At 35.1% G+C, this 21,475-nt stretch overlaps 1 protein-coding gene and 1 pseudogene across 1 annotated transcript in view; one reads left to right on the forward strand and one right to left on the reverse strand.

Annotated features, from left to right (window-relative positions):
- Positions 1–21,475, reverse strand: part of NIPBL (NIPBL cohesin loading factor) — a 113,436-nt gene that overhangs the window by 17,425 nt on the left and 74,536 nt on the right. The window contains exons 30-35 of the mRNA XM_052658967.1: positions 20,813–20,911; positions 19,582–19,635; positions 5,734–5,842; positions 4,086–4,222; positions 672–812; positions 460–553 (exon numbers count right to left, since the gene is read on the reverse strand). Coding sequence (XP_052514927.1) covers positions 460–553; positions 672–812; positions 4,086–4,222; positions 5,734–5,842; positions 19,582–19,635; positions 20,813–20,911 — 634 coding nt within the window. The remainder of the gene's footprint in view (positions 1–459; positions 554–671; positions 813–4,085; positions 4,223–5,733; positions 5,843–19,581; positions 19,636–20,812; positions 20,912–21,475) is intronic.
- On the forward strand, positions 10,258–10,813 carry LOC128065929 (60S ribosomal protein L17-like; annotated as a pseudogene).

Genomic DNA, 21,475 nt, shown 5'->3' on the forward strand with positions numbered 1-21,475 from the left:
TTGTAACAAACCCTCCATTCTTGAACTGTTATGCTCAAATAATTACTGCTAATAAACTAAAACTAAATTTTACTAAAATTAAGTAAACACAAATTCAATTTAAAATGTACTAAAATTAAACTTTTCTAAGTATTAAACATGCCTAGAAATATGAGGGCATTCCAATTGAGCCTAAAAGAACTAATTTAAGAAAAAAAAAGGTATTTAAATTTTATTTGACATAGTAGGCAAAAAACTTACAATATTCACTTAAGAGAAGATAAATTTCTGAAGTAAACACATTGGGTTATTGAGGCAATATAAAAGATACCCGGAAGTATTGCTTCTGAAAATGGACTATAGAGGACAATCACACCTCTTATAATTCGCTTGATATTATCTTTTATCAGATATGTTAAAAAGGAACTGGACACTGAAGGATCTAGCAAAATAATTTTAAAGCCCAGGCAGTGAACTTACCATAGTATCTATTGAAACAGGCCCACACAAATTTAAAATTCTGTGTCACTTTATTTACAACAGCCCCAAGACAGCTTACACAATGTTGCACTACCTAAAAGAGAAAAAATGTTATTGTTTAGATAAAAGTTAAAAGCATGATTAAGTGATTTAAAAACACATGATTTGTGAATTGTATATTGATCAACAGAGGTGGCAAAGTGAATGCTTACAGTCATGCCGTATTTGATGATAAGCTTCATTAGATCTTCTTCAATAGTGGCAAGGAAAGTTTCACTTGGATGTTCCATCAGAGGTACAACTAGTTCTAGAATTTTTGCAACATTGCAGATAACCATGAAATCATTTTGTGTCTATAAAGATAAAATCAAAGCTTTATGAATATCAAAATCTGAAAAGAAACTATATGCAGCTTTATGTATTTGGGGTTTTGGTATTATTTTATAGGTATATTACATACATGTATGTATGTATGTATATATATATACACACACATTAATAGCTTCCCCCCCCAAAAAAAACCAAAATAGCATTATTAGGAAAGAGCTTTTTTAAAGTCTGAAGGGAAGAGGAGCAGATAGTGACAGGAACCTGGATTCTATTCTAGCTCTGTCACTAACTTACCAGGTGATCTTTGAGTCACTTAGTCATAATGCTACAGTTACTGTTTTTCTCCCTAATATGCACTAACAATCAGTTCTGAACAATGGTGTTTAAATATTTAACAGAGTATTTTACCAAAGACTGGTACAATTTTTAAGATTAATATTTTTCAAATTAGGATAATAACAATGCAGTATCTCTCAATTGAGGGTGACTTTCCTGGTGGCTCAGATGGTAAAGAATCTGCCTGCAATGCAGGAGACCCAGGTTTAATCCCTTGGTTGGGAAGATCCCCTGGAGAAAATGGCAACCCACTCCATTATCCCTGCCTGGAGAATTCATGGACAGAGGAGTCTGGCAGGTTATAGTCCATGGGGTTGCAGAGTCGGACACAACTGAGCAACTGATACTTTCACTTTCACTTTGTCCCCCAATGGATATCTGGCAATATATGGAGACAATTTTGGTTGTCATAACACTGGCATGAGGGTACTACTCGCATCCAGTGGATAGAGGCCAAGGATATTGCCAAACATCCTATAACATGCAGAAAAGCTCTTGAAAACAAAGAATAACCAGGTCCTAAGTGTGACCAGTGCTGAAGTTGAGTGCTAACAATAGTGCTGTGTTAACCCCTTTTATGATACAGGAAAACACAGAATCCCAGAATTAGGTATAAGTCTCCTTTATTTTAAAATTTAAAATGTTAATATTACAATCTTTTTAAATTTTAGAGGTTTTAAAACTTATTAAAAATTGTAGGCAACAGGTGATTAAAGTGGGTGAAGGGATAAATTAGTTTTTCTCAAGATAAATTCATTTGAAAACCTCTGACAGAATCTTACTTTAAAAATGCAGTAAAAATTTTTTGAAACATAATTGACTTGAAAAATCAAGTAAATAAAGTATCTTAAAATCTAAAAGAAAAATTTAAATGAAGATGAAAATCATGAAGGAAAAGAGCTGTAGAATATATGAAATATCTGAAATGAATATACATAAGATAGATCAATATCTCAAACATTTAAAGAGTTTTCAAAAAAAAGGTCCACAGTTCAAAGGTAAAATAAGCAAAGGATAAGAACAGTCAAATTAAAGAAAATCAAGTTCAACTGGTTAATGTCATAAAAAAGATGCTAAACCTTCTTGGAAATTAAGGAAGGGAAGCTGAAGCAACAAACAACTACATTCTTTTACATCTGTTAGCCTGGCAAAGAGTACAAAAATGACACAGAGCATCATTCACTGGTTTCCAAAGTGGCTATGAAACATGTCCACCAGCAATTTGACAAGAGCTATTCAGAAACAAAATCAAAACTGCAAAAACATTCCTTCAATCTGGGAAGTCAATTCCTCAGACTATGCCAAAGAAAAAGAAGCATGAATATTTAAAAGTATATGAATAGGAACGATTATTAAGGAATTGGTTGTAGTAGCTATCAACAGGAAACAATGTAAATAAAAAATAAATACTCGCCTAGATGGAAAAATGGTTAAAGAAATCGTAAGATGTCCATAAGATGAATAATACACAGCTATTCAAAAGGATGAATATACATCAGTTGTTTTGAGAGTAGGAAAAATGCCTGACAGATACATATATAACATGAAGTGATTTTTTAAAAATCTGGTTAACCATTTGTATAATGTGTGTCTGCAATTATAGAAACAGGGATAAAACGTGCAAGGTCACTCCAGATTGCTTATCCTGAAACGAGGGTAGGATATTAAAAACCAAAAAAAAACAACAACCCAAAACCATTAAAAAAGGTGTCTATCATATATATGAAATAGCCTTATTTATATAAAACTTTATATTAGTGTGTGTATGCATAACAAATTATACAAAATGTTTTCAAGTAACCTTGCTTTAAAAAATATCCATTGAAACGGATAATCAAGGCTCAATTGTTGTTTAAATTCTACAAGTAAACAGACATGGTATTGAATTCTAGCTTTGGGACTCATTAGCTATGACACTGGGCAAATTATTTATATTCTCTAAGCTTTCGTTTCCTTATCTGTAAAACCAGGATAATAATGGTACTAACTTCATAATGTAAATGAGATGCTGCATGCAAAATTTTTTAGTGTTTGGCACTGTGCTCAATAACTATTAACTATTATTATTAGTCACAGATTACATATTAATCAGTTTATATCTGGATCTAACACAAGCCCTAAAGACAGAAATATATATTGACTTAAATGTTGTTTCAGAAGTATTATATATTATTTTTTAATGTATTTATCTTCTGATACTTTTCTCTGGTTTTAAAATTCCTCAGGACATCCTGAAGTTTTTCACCTAGAATTTATTCATTTAGATCACCAAAAAAACTGACATAGCAGCAAAACAAATATAGTGAACAGTTAAAATTAGCTTCTTAGGAAGCTCAGAACATAGGAAGTAAAGAACTAATTACATTCATAGATTTTTAGAGTATTTTAAAATTTACTGTTGTAATAAGCCATTGAATTTACCATACTGTCATATAAACTGCTGGATTATCTGACCTAAGCAGTATTTAATCTTCACATTTGATTTTAGGAGAACATGTGTAATATTAACTTAAAAACCTAACATCTCTGATGATCCTTTATTTTTCATATTCAGTATATAAATACATTATATAAATAAAATACATCAAAAATAACAAATGAAAAGCAAAACCAGAATCCAAACGACAGTAAATTTCTCAGTGACAAGAACTTTGCTCACTCACTGTTAAAGTCCTAACAATAGTTACATTTATTAAGCATTACTGAGAGTTTAGCTTGAGGAGCTAAGAGAGATGAAACCTGAAATTTATTTATAATACATCAGAAAAATGATGCTTGTAGATAACTTGCTACAAATATTAGAACCTATATTTGAGTACATAACCCAGTTGATCTTTCAGTGAAAATGACTGCCATCTGTCAGTGAAAAGGTGGATGACACAATGCGAACTCTAAATTTAAAATAGTTACTACATGGTTTAGATAAGAGAGAAAAACAGGACAGACAGCTCTATACTTACACTACATTTAGTGGTAAGATATGGCTGCATAGTCATGGCATGTTTAACCATGAGCTGGGGTCTTATTTTGCTGAATAAGAACAAAGTGGTTATGCAAGCTACCAATCTTCCAGAATTCACACCTTTATTGTCAGAGTCTGGAAAAACAAACAGAAAATAAGACACTAAAATATGACAAGGCAGTGGAAATGATACAGAGTATTATTCAAATTACTCAATACTATCCTCTGAATAGATTTAGTACATGCCTCAATACAACAGATTAGCATTCCTTATGATACTAGACTTCTTGCCTTTCTATATTATATAAAATTACATGTATTAAGGATAAGGGGCAAAAAGGCTGCACTATGGAAGGCAAGTTTCACATCAAGGGGAGGAGGACTGAAGTAAAAAGTAGAATGAAAGTTGGGAAGTTTAGAGATGGAATTCTGAGAATAAACATGGTGTTGGTTAGTATCTTAAAATGCATGGAAATGAGAATGGGAAAGAAATTAGCAAAGGAGGACAAAAACAATTTAGCTGAGGTGATACTGTGTTTAAGGGTACTGGGGAAAAAAGATGCTGCTGTGGTAAAATGTCAGAAGACAAGAATGATACATAAGTGGACCAGTGCTGTATTAAGACAAGTAAATGCTGTTCAGGTAAGAGAAAAGTGTAGCTAGTTAGGAGATTCAATGTTTCTTGGTTCTTGGGAGTGTTGCTAGTTAGGAGATACAAAGTGTCTTAGTTCTTGGGCATTTTAGAGGACATTAGCAATTTTTTAACATTAAGTGACAACAGTATCACCTTTAAAATCTAGGAAAGGGAAAAACTGGGAAACAGAACAGGAGATACAAAGAAAAATAAGTAAACATGGAAAATGAGAAAAAAAAAAAAAGACTGCATTAAAATATAAAGACTATCAACAATTTTTACCTTAAATGGTACCTCTGTAAGAGGTAAATGGCCCCCAATTCTGAAAATTGACTGAGGCTGACTATTGTTCCTGATTAATATATATTAGGGGATGGGAAGTAATGTTAGTCTTGTGTGCTTTTAAGCAATAGATAACAATTATGACTTTTATGATTTTATAATCATTTATATTTTCATTAATAACTTCAATTTTGTGACTGAGTGATAGATAATATATATTATTAAATATTTAAGGAATCTGTCAATTTAAAAATTACTAACACCTTTCTAGGTCAAGATTAAGCACATTTTATATAATTATAAATGGTATTAGGAAGGTACTATAAATCATTTAAAAACATTTTTATAATAATTAACTTCATTTTGATAGCAATTTTTATATAATTTGAAAGATACTGAACAGTTTTTGGATAAGCACATTTACCTACATACATTAGTCCCTGGACTTACTTTAATTCTTGCTCATTATGACATCTAAAATTATGTTCTATTGAAAGATATGTGAAAGAGATGAGTCCCATGCTTCTATTACATTGCTGTAAATAATACCAGTCAACCATAATGTAACAATAACCTGGGATTCAACATAATAAAAAACAGAGTTCATTTAAAAGTGAAGTAGTTAATTATTTGGCTAAGCAGAGTGAGAGGCAAAAATAAGAAATGTGCACAAAGTATTTTAAAATATCTTATAAAATCTACTTAATGACCAATATATAAAATGTCTTACCAGCTAGAGATTCCTCATATTTAAGAATGTGCTCAACTAGGTTATCAACAAGTTGAGTACAAGCTTTCTTCACAGGTTTATATGAGGAATCCTCTTCAGACTTCAACAACTATAAGTGTATATATATGAAAAAAAAAATCCCAGTATAATTCATTAGACAATAATAATATAAATGCATCAAAATGTGTCCATAAGTAATAAGATTTTCAATTGGTTATTAACAATTTAATACTGAAAGTGCAAATTCATAAGTAAAAATATATAACAAATATTTTAAAATATAACCAGTAATTAAAGATATTTCCAAACAATTTTAGTATGAAGTTATTTAAATTGCTATCTATAGAATCTAAGGCAGAATATGAGAGAAATAAGAACACTGACCTTCCCTTAAGAGTACCCCTCAATGCTAGTTGAGTGATTTTAAAGAATTAGAATTCCATCTCTCATCATTTCAAGTTCTTTGATTTCTCAAAAAAAGTTTATTATGGATTAATGACATTTTAAAAATAGCTGTAACTACATCTGACTTGCATCTTAAAATCTGCAATTATAAAACACAAGGCTGGATTTCTTCCCTGTGTTATCTTTTACCAACTTATTAATAAACAATGATAGAGATGTGCTACAAATAATGATATGAGAAAAGAGATCAGTCTAATTATAACTGTAAAATAAATACAATCTTTCATAATCAGAGGTCAATGGTAACATCATCTAAAATACATCGGTTTTGTTAATAAAAGAATAGCTAATACAATCCTTGGGTTATTAAAGAAGTTAAAAATGTGTAATTTCTGTCAAGGGTTCCAACACTGTACAATTTTAACTTTCTGTAATGATGGATATGTTTTATATCTGTGCTATACAATATTGCTGCCACAAGTGACATGCAGCTACTAAACACTTGAAACGTAGCTAGTATAACTGAGGAATTAAAAATAAATAAAAATTCAAATAAAATGAAAAATCACACGTGGCTACTATAGGACAGAGAAGACTTAAACTTTCACTACAAGATGTGTGGATGATTACAACTGATAGCAATCAGAATAACGTATCACACACATTTCCCCTACTCCTTCCAATTTAAAGAAATAAATCAAGGTAGCTTCAATTTACCCAGTTTCAGCTCTAAACAGCAAGTTCTCCATGTCCTGCCTTGTAACTCAACCTTAAGCAGCTATTAATATTATATGCTACCTTGGTCTTTTTGGGGAAGGGGTAGAAAACAGGTTCTTTACCCTTTTTTTTGCTTTTTGCTCTTCAAGACATCAAGTACACATAAAAGTATTAATCATAAATTTTGTGTTATGACACACTGCCAATACTGGTTATGTGCCCTTTTCTTTGAATATAAATATAATGATGCACTATGAACCTAACTTAAGAGTATCTCCAATAACATATTTCCCAATGTGCTCCTTCCTTTATCCCATCTTCCTGTTTCACTTTCAAAGGACCACTTATCAGAACTTTTCCCATTTCTTCACTTAAAAAAAAAAAACAAAAACCTAAGTTAAATACTGTTTCTAGTTTTGCTGGATTTTCAATTTTCTTAAAAGGTATCATGCTGGATGCAGTCTTCTGGGATTTGCCTTTTCCATTTAATATGTCACTAACGTAATCCAGGTTGTTGCATGAAACTGTTACTTTACTCATTTTTGTTACTATAAAATAGGCCATTGTGTCTGTACTGCAATTCATTCATCCATTCTTCTGAAGACAGGTTAATTGTAACTTTAGTGGCATAATGAGCATTTTTATTTGTCTCCTGGTACACATATGTAAGATTTTCTTGGGTATGTACCTTGGCATGGAATTACTGGGTCATGGGTAATATGAATGTTCAACTCTGTGAAATAATGCTGTTTAAAAATAGCCTTGATTTGCATTTCCCATATCATGAATGAGGCTGAATACCTTAAGTCACATTTCTTTTTTTGTTTATGAAATGTCCATTCATTATATTCTCCTGTTTTCCTACTGAAACTCTTGCCTTATATTGGTTTGTAGGAAAGGAGCTCATTATATTTTTCTAACAATGCTCCTTTGTCAGTTATATATGTATCAAATATCTGTCCCACTCTGTGTTTTTTCTGGATTCACAAATGTTCTTCATTTTAAGGCAGTGAAATTTATCAATCTTTTCAGGTTACTGGTTTTCTGTGACTCAAGAAATTCTTCCTTAAGAAAAGTCAAAAATATATTAATACATATACTGTCTTCTGGGGCTTCCCAGGTGGTGCTAGAGGTAAAGAACTGGCCTGCCAATGTAGGAGACACAAGAGACGCAGGTCGATCCCTGAGTAGGGAAGATATCCTGGTGGAGGGCATAGCCACCTACTCCAGTATTCTTGCCTGGAGAATCCCATGGACAAAGTAGCCTGGCAGGCTACAGTCCAAACGGTTGCACAGAGTTGGACACGACTGAAGTGACTTAGCACACACATACATACTATCTTCTAAAAGTTTAAAGATTTCCTTTAATCTATCTGTGTGTGTGTGTGTGTGTGTGCGCGCGCGCGCATACTCAGTCATGCTCGACTCTTCACTGAGTTGAAGAATTAAAAAAAAAACAAAAAACCTTATAGGTAGCCACTTATTCCAGTCCCATTTATTGAAAAGTTCAAGCTATCTGAATTACTCAATCTTTAATAAGTCCTGGTACCTGTTAAGACACATTAGTGCTCCTGCATTTTCAGAAGTGATGATTATTTTCAACTCTACTTTTCCATGTATGGTTTAAGAACACCTTGACATGCTTGATAAATATTTTCTATTCTTGATTTTGATGAGATCTCTTAACATCTTCCCATTTTGCATGATTTTTATTTTAGGTTTTATAGTTTATCAGATTTTACTTCAGTTTACTAGATGTTATCATTCAAGGGTGTTAAATTTTATCAACAATTTCTTTTGTATCCTCTGATATGATTACTTATTTTTTGTTTAATGTTAAATCATACACACATGTGATGTTAAATTAGCCCCACAATATGCATGCACAGATGTACATATATATATGTATGCATATATAATATATATAGTATAAACATATACACATCTCTGTCCAATTTTTTGATGGGTAAGTAAGCTGTAGACATCAATATACTCTCTATCTTTTCCTTTAGAGACAAAATTTACATAAAATATGGACAAATCTACAGTTGCCCAGTTTTGTTAAGTACATTCCCCTTTATAACTCAAACACTCTACCAAGATAGAGGACAAACTTTTTCCATCTTTAAAACTTACATTAGAATCATCTGAAGACTGCTAAACTATAGAATGGTGGGCCCCAACTTCAGAGTTACTGATTAATTAAATCTGGACAAAAGTCTTAAAATTTTACTTCTAACAAGTCACAGATAATCTTGTTAACTTTTAAAACCACTGATATAGATTATTACCATCACCTTTGAAAATTCCCTCATGTTCCTTTCCATTTGATCCATGGCTCCCTGCAACCACTCTTCTGATTTTTTTCCATATAGATTAGTATAGCCTCTCCTAGAATTTCATATAAATAGAATCATAACATGTACTCTTCTGTATAAGACTCTTGTCATTTTGTGTAATGCTTTTATTATTTACCTATGTTGCTGTTAAGTATCAATAGTTTGTTCCTTTTGACATGCTGTACTATTTAGCTGTATAGATACATCAGGTTTTCTTTAGCCATTTACTGGTTGATGGAGACAAAGACACTATTTGACTGTAAACTCAGGCACGAGAAATCAAGCTGCACCTTCAACCCTTTGCTTAGACATCTCCTCAGCTAAACATCCAGTTTCATCACTTGAAGTCTTCCCTTCACCAAACACTAGAAAAGGAACACAATTTAGCCAAGTGCTTCACCAAATTACAAGGACAGACTGTTCTCTATTGTCCAACAGCATGTTCTTCATTTGCATCTAAGACCACATCACAATAGCCTTTAACCATCCATATTTTTACCAAAATTTTGTACATGATTATATACATCCTGAGAAATGTGTATGCAGGTCAAGGAGCAACAGTTAGAACCGGACATGGAACAATGGACTGGTTCCAAATTAGCAAAGGAGTAGTACGTCAAGGCTGTACATTGTCACTCTGCTTATTTAACTTACATGCAGAGTACATCACGCGAAATGCCAGGCTGGATGAAGCACAAGCTGGAATCAAGATTGCTGGGAGAAATATCAATAACCTCAGATATGCAGATGATACCACCCTTGTGGCAGAAAGCAAAAAGCAATTAGAGTCTCTTGATGAAGGTGAAAGAGGAGAGTGAAAAAGCTGGCTTAAAACTCTCAAAAAACTAAGATCATGGAATTTGATCCCATCAATTCACGGCGAATAGGTAGGGAAACAAAGTAAACAGTGACAGACTTTATTTTCTTGGTTTCCTATGGTGACTGCAGCCATGAAATTAAAAGATCCTTGCTCCTTGGAAGAAAAGCTATGACAACCCTAGACAGAGTATTGAAAAGCAGAGACATCACTTTTCCAATAAGCAGCCTGCGGTGACCTCTAAAAATGGTGCGCTATTCGCTCGACCCAGAAAACCCCACAAAATCGTGTAAATCAAGAGGTTCAAATCTTCATGTTCACTTTAAGAACATTCGTGAAAAGTGCCCAGGCCATAAAGGGTATGCATATCCGAAAAGCCTGCAAGTATCTGAAGGATGTCACTTTAAAGAAGCAATGTGTGCCATTCCATTGTTACAATGGTGGAGTTGGTAGGTGTGCACAGGCCAAACAGTGGGGCTGGATGCAGGATCAGTGGCCCAAAAAGGGTGCTGAATTTTTACTGCACATGCTCAAAAATGCAGAGAGTAATGCTGAACTTAAGGGCTTAGATGTAGAATCTCTGGTCACTGAGCACATCCAGGTGAACAAAGCCCACAAGATGTGGCTCAGGACTTACAGAGCTCATCGTCGGATCAACCCCTACCTGAGCTCTCCCTGCCACATTGAGATGATCCTTACTGAAAAAGAACAGATTGTTCCTAAACCAGAAGAGGAGGTTGCACAGAAGAAAAAGATATCCCGGAAGAAAGTGAAGAAACAAAAACTTAAGGCCCAGGAATAAAGGCCGCAAAAAATACATGCAAATAACAGTAAAGGAAAGAAAAAGGCAGAGACATCACTTTGCCAATGAAGTTCCATCTAGTCAAAGCTATGGTTTTTCCAGTAGTCATGTATGGATGTGAGAGTTGGACCATAAAGAAGGCTGAGCATCAAAGAATTGATGCTTTTGAACCGTGATGCTAGAGAAGACTCTTGAGAGTCCCCTTGGACTGCAAGGAGATCAAACCAGTCAATCCTAAAATAAATCATCAGAAGGACTGATACTGAAGCTCCAATACTTTGGCTACCTGATGCAAAGAGCCGACTCATTAGAAAAGACCCTGAATTATTAGCATAAGCTTAACCAGGTCAGGACTCCAACTGCAGCTCCTGTACCAGATGAGATGTCAGTGCTTCAACAAATTAACATCCTCTGGAACCTGGTGTACAGCTAATGATCTGTAAGATACCTTTTTTCCTCATCTTTGTTAAAGGCCCACCAGAAGCAGTCTGCTTTTAACTGGCAAGGCCAGAAATGTATTGCACTGTCTCAGGGGTATCTTAACTGCCCAGTCTTACATTATAATTTAGTCTGTATGATGATGACTATCTTTCACTTTAACATGACATCACACTGGCCCATTACATTGATGACATCATGCCAACTGCACATAATAAGCAAAAAGGAACAAGTACACTGGACTTATTCCTAGAATGTGCGTGTCAAAGGGTGGGGAATACATCCAACAGAAATTTAGGGGTCTTCTACTTCGAAGAAATTCCTGGGGGCTTAGTGGTGTGGGACATGGTGTGATGTCCACTGTAAGTAAAGAATAAGATGTTGCATTTGGTCCTTTCTATAACCAAAAAAGAACTCAATGCCTTAGTGAGTTTCTGAATTTTGGAAGCTGATTCCTCATTTGGGTATATTATTCTGGCCCATTTACTGAGTGACCTGAGAAGCTGCCAGTGCTGAGTGGGGCACAGAACAGAAGGCAGCTCTGGAAAGGCAGGTCCAGGCTGCTGTGCAAGCTGCTTTGCCACTCATGTCACAGACCAGCAGCACTGAGGTGTCAGTGGCAGATATGGCTGCTGACTAGAGCCTCTGCCAAGCCTCTATAAGTGAACTGCAGTATAGGTCCTCAGGATTTTGGAACAAAGCCCTGCCACCCTCTGGGATAACCACTCTCTTTTTGAGAAATAGCTCTTGGCACACTACTTGGCCTTAGTAGATACTGAATGCCTACCCATGGGCCACCAAAATCATCATGCATTCTGAGCTATCCATCATAAACCGGGAGACTGCCTCACCAAGCCACAAAGTTGGGTGTGCAAAGCAGCATTCTATCATCAAAGGGAAGTGGTGTACACACAATTAGGTCAGAGCAGGCTGAAGGGCACAAGTTAATTACATGAAAAAGTGGCCAAAATGCCTATGGTTCCCATTCTGCTACACTGCCTTCTCTCAGCCTGCACCTCTGGCCTCAGTTGACCACAGGGAGTATCCCTGGTTTACGGATGGGTCTACACAACATGCAGGGATCACCCCAAAGTGGACAGTTGCAGCAATACAGCCCCTTTCTGGGACATCCCTGAAGGACAGTGGTGAAGAAAAATTCCCCCATTGGGCAGAACTTCAAGATGTGCATCTTGTTCACTTTGCTTGGAAAGACAAATGATCAAAGTTGGTGACAAGGGAATCTGAAAAAGAGGCATCTCTGAATGGTAAAATATTTATATTCCACATGAATGTTCACCAAAGGGTGGCCTCAGCAGATAAGGGTCTTAAAAATCAAGTGGATAGGATGACTTGCTCTGCAGATACCTTCTCCAAGGGTAACAGCCTCTTTTCACAGCCACTCCTGTCCTCACCCAATGGGCTCATGAACAAACTATGTGTGGTAGCAGAAATGGAGGTCATGCTCAAGCTCAGCAACACGGACTTCTACTCACCAAGGCCACACTATCTATGGTCCACTCTGCCAGCAGTAGAGAACAACACTGAGTTTCTGATATGGAACAACTCCCTGGGATTACCAGCCAGCTACCTGGTAGCAGGTTGATTACAATTAGGCTGCCTCCATCATGGAAGGGGCAGCATTTTGTTCATACTGAAACAGGCACTCTTGATATATTTTTGCCTTTTCTGTATCAATACTTCTACCAAAACTACCACCTATGGACTTACAGGATACTTTATCTACCATATTTGTTGTTCAGGCTCTAAGTCATGTCTGACTCTTTGCAACTCCATAACTGCAGCACTCTAGGCTTCTCTGTCCATCACTACCTCCCTGACTTGCTCAAACTCATGTCCATTGAGTCAGTGATGCCATCCAACCATCTCATCCTCTGTCATCCCCTTCTCCTCTTGCCATAACTCCACACAAACCTGCTTTGGTTAAGAAAAGCACTTCAGCGCAAAAGAAGTACAGCAGTGAGCCCATGCTCATATTCCATGTTTCCCACCATTCTGAAACAGCTGACTTGACAGAAGGTGGATACAGCCTTTTACAAATTCAGTTACAACATCAGATAGGGGGCAATATCTTGCTGTGGCTGGGGCAAGATTCTCCAGCAGGCTCCTATGCTCTGAATCAGCATCCAATACATGGTGCTGTTTTGTCTATAGCCAGGATTCATGGTCCAGGAATCAAGAGGTGGAAATTTGAAAGGCATCACTCACTCAAATTTGCTAATCAATCATTTGCTATATGAGTGATTAGCAAAATTTCTGCTTCCATTCCAGTGACTTTATGCTCTGCTGGCCTGGAGAGAGGTTCCAGAGAGAGGAATTTTTGTACCAGAAGACATAATAAGAATCCCACTGAACTGAAAGACTGTCAGTCAACTATTATGCACTCTTTATGTCTCTGAATCAACAAGTAAAGAAAGGAGCTGGGCTTTCCAGGTGGTAAAGAATTGTCTGCCAACGCAAGAGAGCTACAAGACACGGGTTTGATCCCTGGGTCGGGAAGATTCCCTGGAGGAGGGCATGGCAACCACTTCAATATTCTTGCTAGAGAATCCCCTGGAGAGAGGAGCCTGGTGGGCTACAGTCCAAAAGGTCACAGAATTGGAAACAACTGAACATGCACGCACCAAAAAGAAACCAGTGTAATATTCCACAGTGGAGGTACATAAGAGTATGTTTGGAATGCAAGAGATCCCTTGGGCCATCTCTTAGTAATAAATACCAGCTATGACCACATTATCAGTTATAGATACAAGGACTTTGTCATGAGTATTTCCTGCTTATTTTGTCATAAATATATGTGTGTGTTATATGTATGGAAGTTGGGGAGAGGGCCAGGAAGAGAGAGACTGAGGGAGGGAAAGTGAGAAAATGTCTTTCTTCCCTCCCACCTCCTATTTCCTTACCACAGAACATAAAGTATACTGATTTTATATCAAAGTATTTAAATGTTATTATAAACTGACATGGTAGTAATTAAATTACGGGATGCCAGGGAAAAGAGAAACATTACTCAAGGACTTCTTCTGGGAAAGGGGTTAGTGAATTTTTGGTTGTATGCAGGATAGCTGTATCATGTTAGATAGAATCATGACTTTGTTATTGTCTTTATTTGGAGATTTAGTATGGTATAAAGAGATGTATCAATATATGGGTTCCAAGTTAACAAAGGGTAGAGCTGTGATGATTAATTTTAAGCATTAACTTGGTTGGGCCAAAGGATGCCCAGTTATCTGGTTAAACATTATTACTGGATGTGTTGGTGAGTGAGGGTAGTTCTAAATGAGATTAGCACTTGAACTGGTGGACTCAGCATAGCAGACTGCCCTCTCCAATGTGGGTGGGCCTGAAAAGAACACAAGGTAGAGGAAGGAAGAATCCACCCATTCTCTGATCACCTGAGCTGGGACACTGGTCTTCTTTCACATTTGAACTGGGATTTATACTATCTGCTTCTGTGGTCCAGGCCTCAGGACCTCACTACACACTAGGGGCTTTTCTGGGTCTCCAGTTTGCCGACAGATTGCGGGATTTAAGAGGCTCTATAGTCACATGAGGGGCTTCCCTAGTGGCTCAGCGGTAAAGAATCCGCCTGCATGGAGGAGACATGGCTTCAGTCGCTGCACTGGAAGATTCCTTGGGAAAGAAATGGTAGTCCACTCCAGTATTCTTCCCTGGGATGGCAGGCTACAATCCATGGTTGCACAAGAGTCAGGACTGACTTAGTGACTAAATGACAACAACAATCACACAAGACAGTTCTTACAATAAATCATTTCTCTCTCTTTTTCAGTATTTAGTTGGTTCTGTTTCTATGAAGCATATAATATTCTAGAAGAGATGACTGATATATATCCTTTCTGAGTAAATCCCTGGCCCCTGAAATTACTCTTCTAAATTTTTTCAACACAGATTAGTTTTGCCTCTCCTTAAACTTCATATAAATGGTATCAGAATATGTACTCTCCTGTGTAAGGCTTCCCTCATTCTGCAGAGTGTTTTAATAAATGTCTATACTGTTGTATGTATTACTAGTCTGCGCTTCTATGATGTGGAGCACTATCAAATTATATGAATATTGATGTAGTCATTTTTCTATTCATTCACTGATTGATTGCAATAAGAGTATTTGATGTAAACTTCAAGAGGCAGATCTTATTTTGGATTACAAAGGCCAGGAAAAGATGAAATATAGGCTATTTAAGTTTTTTCATTGCCTGCATTTTCTTGTAAACTAAAAAAAAAACGGGGGGGGGGGGGGCTGTAGTCTTAGAACATAAGCAATGAAAATGAGTGGCATTGCAAAATTAATTTTGGGTACCCACTATAGGTTATGACAGTGATTTACACTGACTGGACCACTTTTTAGAAAAAAAAAAAAAAAAAGAACTTTCATGACTGAACTCTTCCACATACTACTGAAAAAATTCAAAAGAAACCATGAATTCCTTAAAAGTTAAAAGGGACATGAGTTTCCATTCATTAAAAAAATGTGTGTATGTGTGTGTGTATACTTTTATATATATATATGTGACATTCTAACATTATGTAGTCAGCAGCAGAGTTTGATGCCTATGTAAATATGAAGTTATTTCATGTAGTACTTAAAATTTCCCAAGGCTATCACATTCCACAAATTGGGAATCACTATCTATATGAAGTCAATCCAACACAAAAATAATAATGAGACGTATCTAAAATTGGACAGAATGGAATGTGTATACATGAGCTCATGTGGAAATAGTAAGAATGTTGATTATTTTTGACTCAAGAATTTAAAATAATTCCAGCAGTCCCTTCTTTGTATCCTCAAGCTTTTCTGCAAATTTATGCAGTGTTGTTATTACCGTTAAGAGTGATTATACCTCCATCATGTATTTATACAAATATTTTAATAAAATGTTCTTTACTTCATAAAACTAAACTCTGCTAGTTTAATGACTATATCCAGAAAGTCACAATGTCATTTTGATAAATTAAATTGTTGGCAGAAACTAAAGCAGGAAAGCATAAAACAGGGAGGAATAGAAAGAGCAATGAGCTTAAAAGAGGACTAGAGAGTAAAGATATAAAGAGTATAAAACTACTGCCAAGAAGTTATAAATCTAGTGTTCAGTTATCTACTTCCAACCTGCCAATAACACACAGGAATGTTACCTTAGATTCTTTTTACTAACAACATTTCTGAGAGCTATACTAGTATCATATGAAACATGGGTATAGAGCTTTCTAGAAATTATTGTGTCCCCTTTGGAATGGTTGACACAAATATAACTAAGATGGTCATAAGGCTCTATAATACAGTTAATTATCTGACTTATGGGAGAAAGGGTATCAAATATATCACGTAAAATTATAAAATGGAAGATGATTGATAAAGAGAGTCTAAGATGTTACAGACTGGATAACGTAAGCAAACACCATGAGGGTGCTTAAAAAAGGCGTCTTGAAATTTTTTTAAAGGTAACATATTACTGAACACTACCAAAGGGTTAAACTTAAAAAGACGGACAATACCACGTATTGATGACAATGTGGATCACCTGGAACATTGCTGGTGGAAATGCAAAATGGTTCAGCCATTTTGGAAAAACAGCCTGGCAGTTTCTCACTCACATGATCCAGTAATCAAGACCATGGGAACTGACCCAAGAGAAATGAAAACACCCAACCTCACAAGAAGATGCACACAAGTAGCATTATTCATTAACAGCCTGAACTGGGAATAACTTGTAAGTCTATAAGTTCGTGAATTAACAGAAAAATTATGATACATCCATACTATTGCTACTACTCAGCAATAAAAAGGAATAAAACAATATACCAGCAACATTCTGCTAGAAGTCAAACACAAAAGACTACATGCTGTATGATTCTCTGGACATGAAATTCTACAAAGGGGACAACTATATAGTGACAAAAAAGTGAATGCGTGGTTTCCCAGGGTTGGGGGAGATCAACTACTACAAAGAGGCACAAGAAAACTTTCTAAGAGTGATATTCTTTACATCATTGTAAATAATTATTAAAATTAATCAGGTTGCACACTTAAAATTGGTTAACATTTCTGCATGTAAATTATGTTTCAATAAAATAATTTGGTTGATTATTAAAAATATTGCTAAATATAGTTTAACTAAAAGTATTATTAAAAATTAAAAAGTAAACAAATAGAACAGATAGTAAATTGTTGACATATCAAACAGAAAAAACTATTTCATGATACTTTTAATGGTATGTGTTTAGTGAGCTATAGATAAAAAGAAATGTAAAAAAAGTCTTATACTGTATCTAGTAATCTTAATGTTAATATAATAGGGCAAAGCTAATAGGAAATTCGGAGAAGGCAATGGCAACCCACTCCAGTACTCTTGCCTGGAAAATCCCATGGACAGAGGAGCCTGGTAGGCTGCAGTCCACGGGGTCGCTAGGAGTCGGACAAGACTGAGCGACTTTACTTTCACTTTTCACTTTCATGCACTGGAGAAGGAAATGGCAACCCACTCCAGTATTCTTGCCTAGAGGATCCCAGGGACGGGGGAGCCTGGTGGGCTGCCGTCTATGGGGTTGCACAGAGCTGGACACGACTGAAGCGACTTAGCAGCAGCAGCAGCAATGGGAAATTATTTTTGGAAATAAGATTTTTAGCCTAAAAGAAACAATAAAGGGGGCAGAATCTCATAGTCTTAAATTTGAATTAAAAATATTAATTCTTGATTTATTTTCTCTTTCTAAATAAATATATATATTTCTAGCTCTATCCTCTGAAAAAGTCCAAAGCAATGATAACCCATTAGCAATGACTATCCACAGCACCCAGATTATTCCCACAAAAGGCAATCAGGGCTCTTAGGAAAAAATGGCTGAGTTCAGATTTGGGACAGAAAATGCATAAGCCAAGTCTGGGGAATCTTATAGAGACAGAAAGTAATCAGGCTACAAAAGCGTAATGAGGTTATACCAAAAAGGTACAAAATTGACTTGAAGGGAAAACTCATTATTCTGAAAACTGTTAAGTAATGGGAAAAAATAGAGTACTTTCCCTGCCTTTCTGGTACAAACTGTATTTCACAGCAACTAAATTTTCAGGATAAAATTCCTCTTTAAAGAAGAATCCTTGCCAATTAATATGGGATAAATAAAATAATTTGAAAAAAAATCAGCATTTTGCAATTTGTAATGAAAATAATGAACCTAGGTAATGATCATTCGAAACCTATCATAAAAGACTTTATGAAAGATTAAGCACACAGTCAAAATCACTGAAAATGGGACAATCAAACATTACGTGCCTTTTGATGTGAGGCAACAATATTTAGCATCACTTGTGAAGTATTCTTGTCTGTGTTCTGAAAACTGAACTTCAATATCAGTAAACCTCTAGATCTAACTAAAGAGTTTACAGAAAAAAAAACGGTGGACAGAGGAACACTAAAATGACACCAGAAAGAAGAGATCTATGAAATCTAGAATATGGGACGCTCCACAGGAAAACGTAAGTGGCATGAGAAAAGGAACAGTGAAAGTTGACTTTTATTGACTAAGACTTAAGAGTCATGTCAACCAAAGCAAAGGCAAGTCAACTACGAAAACACATTTTTGAGACAATCAGGGAAATGTGAACACTGAATAATTATTATATGTTAGGAAATAATTTTATTAAGTTATTTTGATACAGATGACAAAGATATTCTGGTTTTTCTAAAAAAGTCATCTCTGTTAGAGATAGATATTAAAGTATTTATGAGTGAAATGATATAAAGTATGGGATTTTCTTTAAAAGTGTTACTGCCAAAGAAAATTAAATTAAAAAAAAATAGATGGGGGTGGGAAAGAGATAAATAGGATATTAGGAAAATGCTAACAACTTTTAAAGCTGGGTAATGAGCACTTCTATTTGAAAATCCTGAAATAAAAAAATTCATAAGGAGCTAAATATTTCCATGTATAAAATTTTTAAAGAACACTAACTGTGGTTTAATCCTATACTACTATAGGACAGTCTATATATTTTAAAACATGTCAAATAATGTAAACATATATTTAATGCAATCTATATACCTATTTATAGATCTCATGTCTATCATCTAGATTAAAGGGATTAAAAATTATCTAGAAGGATGAGAAGAGAGAATATTAATATTAGTTATTCAGAAAACTTACTTGTAGCAAAAAATTGAACAATTGATTAAATAGGGGTATTAAACAAAATATTCACCCTAATACATTGAAATAAATTTTCCCTATCACAAAGTAAACACTTAAAAAAAAAACTGAAAAATTTCTTTCAAATCATGAAGTCTGCAAATACTCACATTTTGAAGAAGCTGCTCAAACCAGTCATATCCAGTATCTCTGCATGCTGCAACCTAAGGGGAAAAATATGGTGCACCTATCAAAATTAGAAATTTACATTAAAACATACTTTTGCTATGCTATAGTCTCAAGAATAAAAACGTTCAAAGTTCTAAATTTAAAAAATTATTTTCATACTTATGGACATAGGGAGAGGGGAGAAGTGGGTGAGATGTAGGGAAAGAGTAACGTGGAAACTTACATTACCATATGTAAAACAGATAGCCAATGGGAATTGCTGTGTGACTCAGGAAACTAAAACAGGGGCTCTGTTTCAATCTAGAGGGGTGGGATGCGGTGGGAGATGAGAGGGAGGTTCAAACGGGAGGGGATATATGTATACCTATGGCAGATTCATGTTGAGGTTTGACAGAAAACAAAATTCTGTAAAGCAGTTATACTTCAATAAAAAATTAAAAGAAAAATAAGAAAAGAAAAATTTTTTAAAAAGTGATTGTGGATTAAATGATTAGAACTAAAAAGAAATTATTTTCAAATAAACTATTTTTTTCAGTGAGCCAATAATCTACCATGTTAAAGAACTTTACTCCAAAAGTATATTAGAAGCCATTCAAGATATTCACCTAATGTATTAAAATTAAAAATGGCATTACATTCTGAATAGTATATTGAATCACACACTATCAGGAAATCTGTAAGGTCTAAAACAATAAAAATGCAAATGTTTGCTTATTTTCCTTCTAGGTAGAAGATTTAAAGACATTAGTAAAACAGATGATCATGTAATCCATAATATAAAAATTCTTAAGTTCAAAACATGAAAAGCATTCTGGGTCAAAAATTTATAGTTTATAATTAAACATGAAATTAATTTTAATTCATGCATTATGGAAAAAGTAGAAATTACGGTCTCATTTCAGGTTGCTATTCATAGGTTATTATATCTTTTAATCTACTTCTCATTTCCCTTTCAGTTTTCAATCACTGGAAGAGTCTGGAGAATTTTAATATCAGTGCTTAAGACAATGGATGCCCAAAAAAAAGTGGGGGTAGGTAGAAATACCACTCTCATCTTATTTGCATCCCTTGAGTTATCTCCAGAAATATGTAATAAGGGAAGTATCAGAGGGTAACCAAGTATCTTGTTATTGTCTCTCCCTTTATAAGACAAGGCAGGCCTCAGTGAAGTTTGCACCCACAGGAACCACCCTTGTTTCAGTCCTTCCTTACCACATCAGTGATATTTAAAATCTTCCTTGTCATTGCTTCTTTGTCATTGTGTGGAGTTGGAGTAAACCAGAGTTTTTGGAATGTTTCATTTACTAATTTCTAGAAGAAAGAAAAATTTCAAACTAATAAGTACAATAAATGTGGCAAAATTCTTAATCCCAAATTCTCATTAAAGCCCAAAGCAAAAGTATATATATGTGTGTGTGTATGTGTGTGTGTGTATATATATATATATATATTTAAAACCCTGAAATTTCTGGTATGACATCCTCAGTTTCAAAAAGATCACCAATTAACTTATAAAAATTAGAATTTTTTTTCAGTTTGGCAAAGATTTTAAATGGGTTTAATATGCCAATGCAGGAGATGTAAGAAAGACTCGGGTTCGATCCCTGGGTCAGGTGATCCCCTGAAGGAGAGCATGGTAACCCACTCCAGTATTCTTACCTGAAGAATCCCATGGACAGAGGAGCCTGGAGGGCTACAGTCCATAGGGTCACAAAGAGTCAGACATGACTGAAGTGACTTAACACAATACTATGTCTAGTATAGAAATGCTGGATATAATGCACTTAAATGCTTTTGATCAAACTAAAAAATAGTTTTGCTGCTTTGGTAGAAGTTGTTAAAAAACAAAACAAAATCAAAACCCCAAAAAGAAAT

This window comes from Budorcas taxicolor, chromosome 20 (genome assembly GCF_023091745.1).
Source record: "Budorcas taxicolor isolate Tak-1 chromosome 20, Takin1.1, whole genome shotgun sequence".
Taxonomy (NCBI): domain Eukaryota; kingdom Metazoa; phylum Chordata; class Mammalia; order Artiodactyla; family Bovidae; genus Budorcas; species Budorcas taxicolor.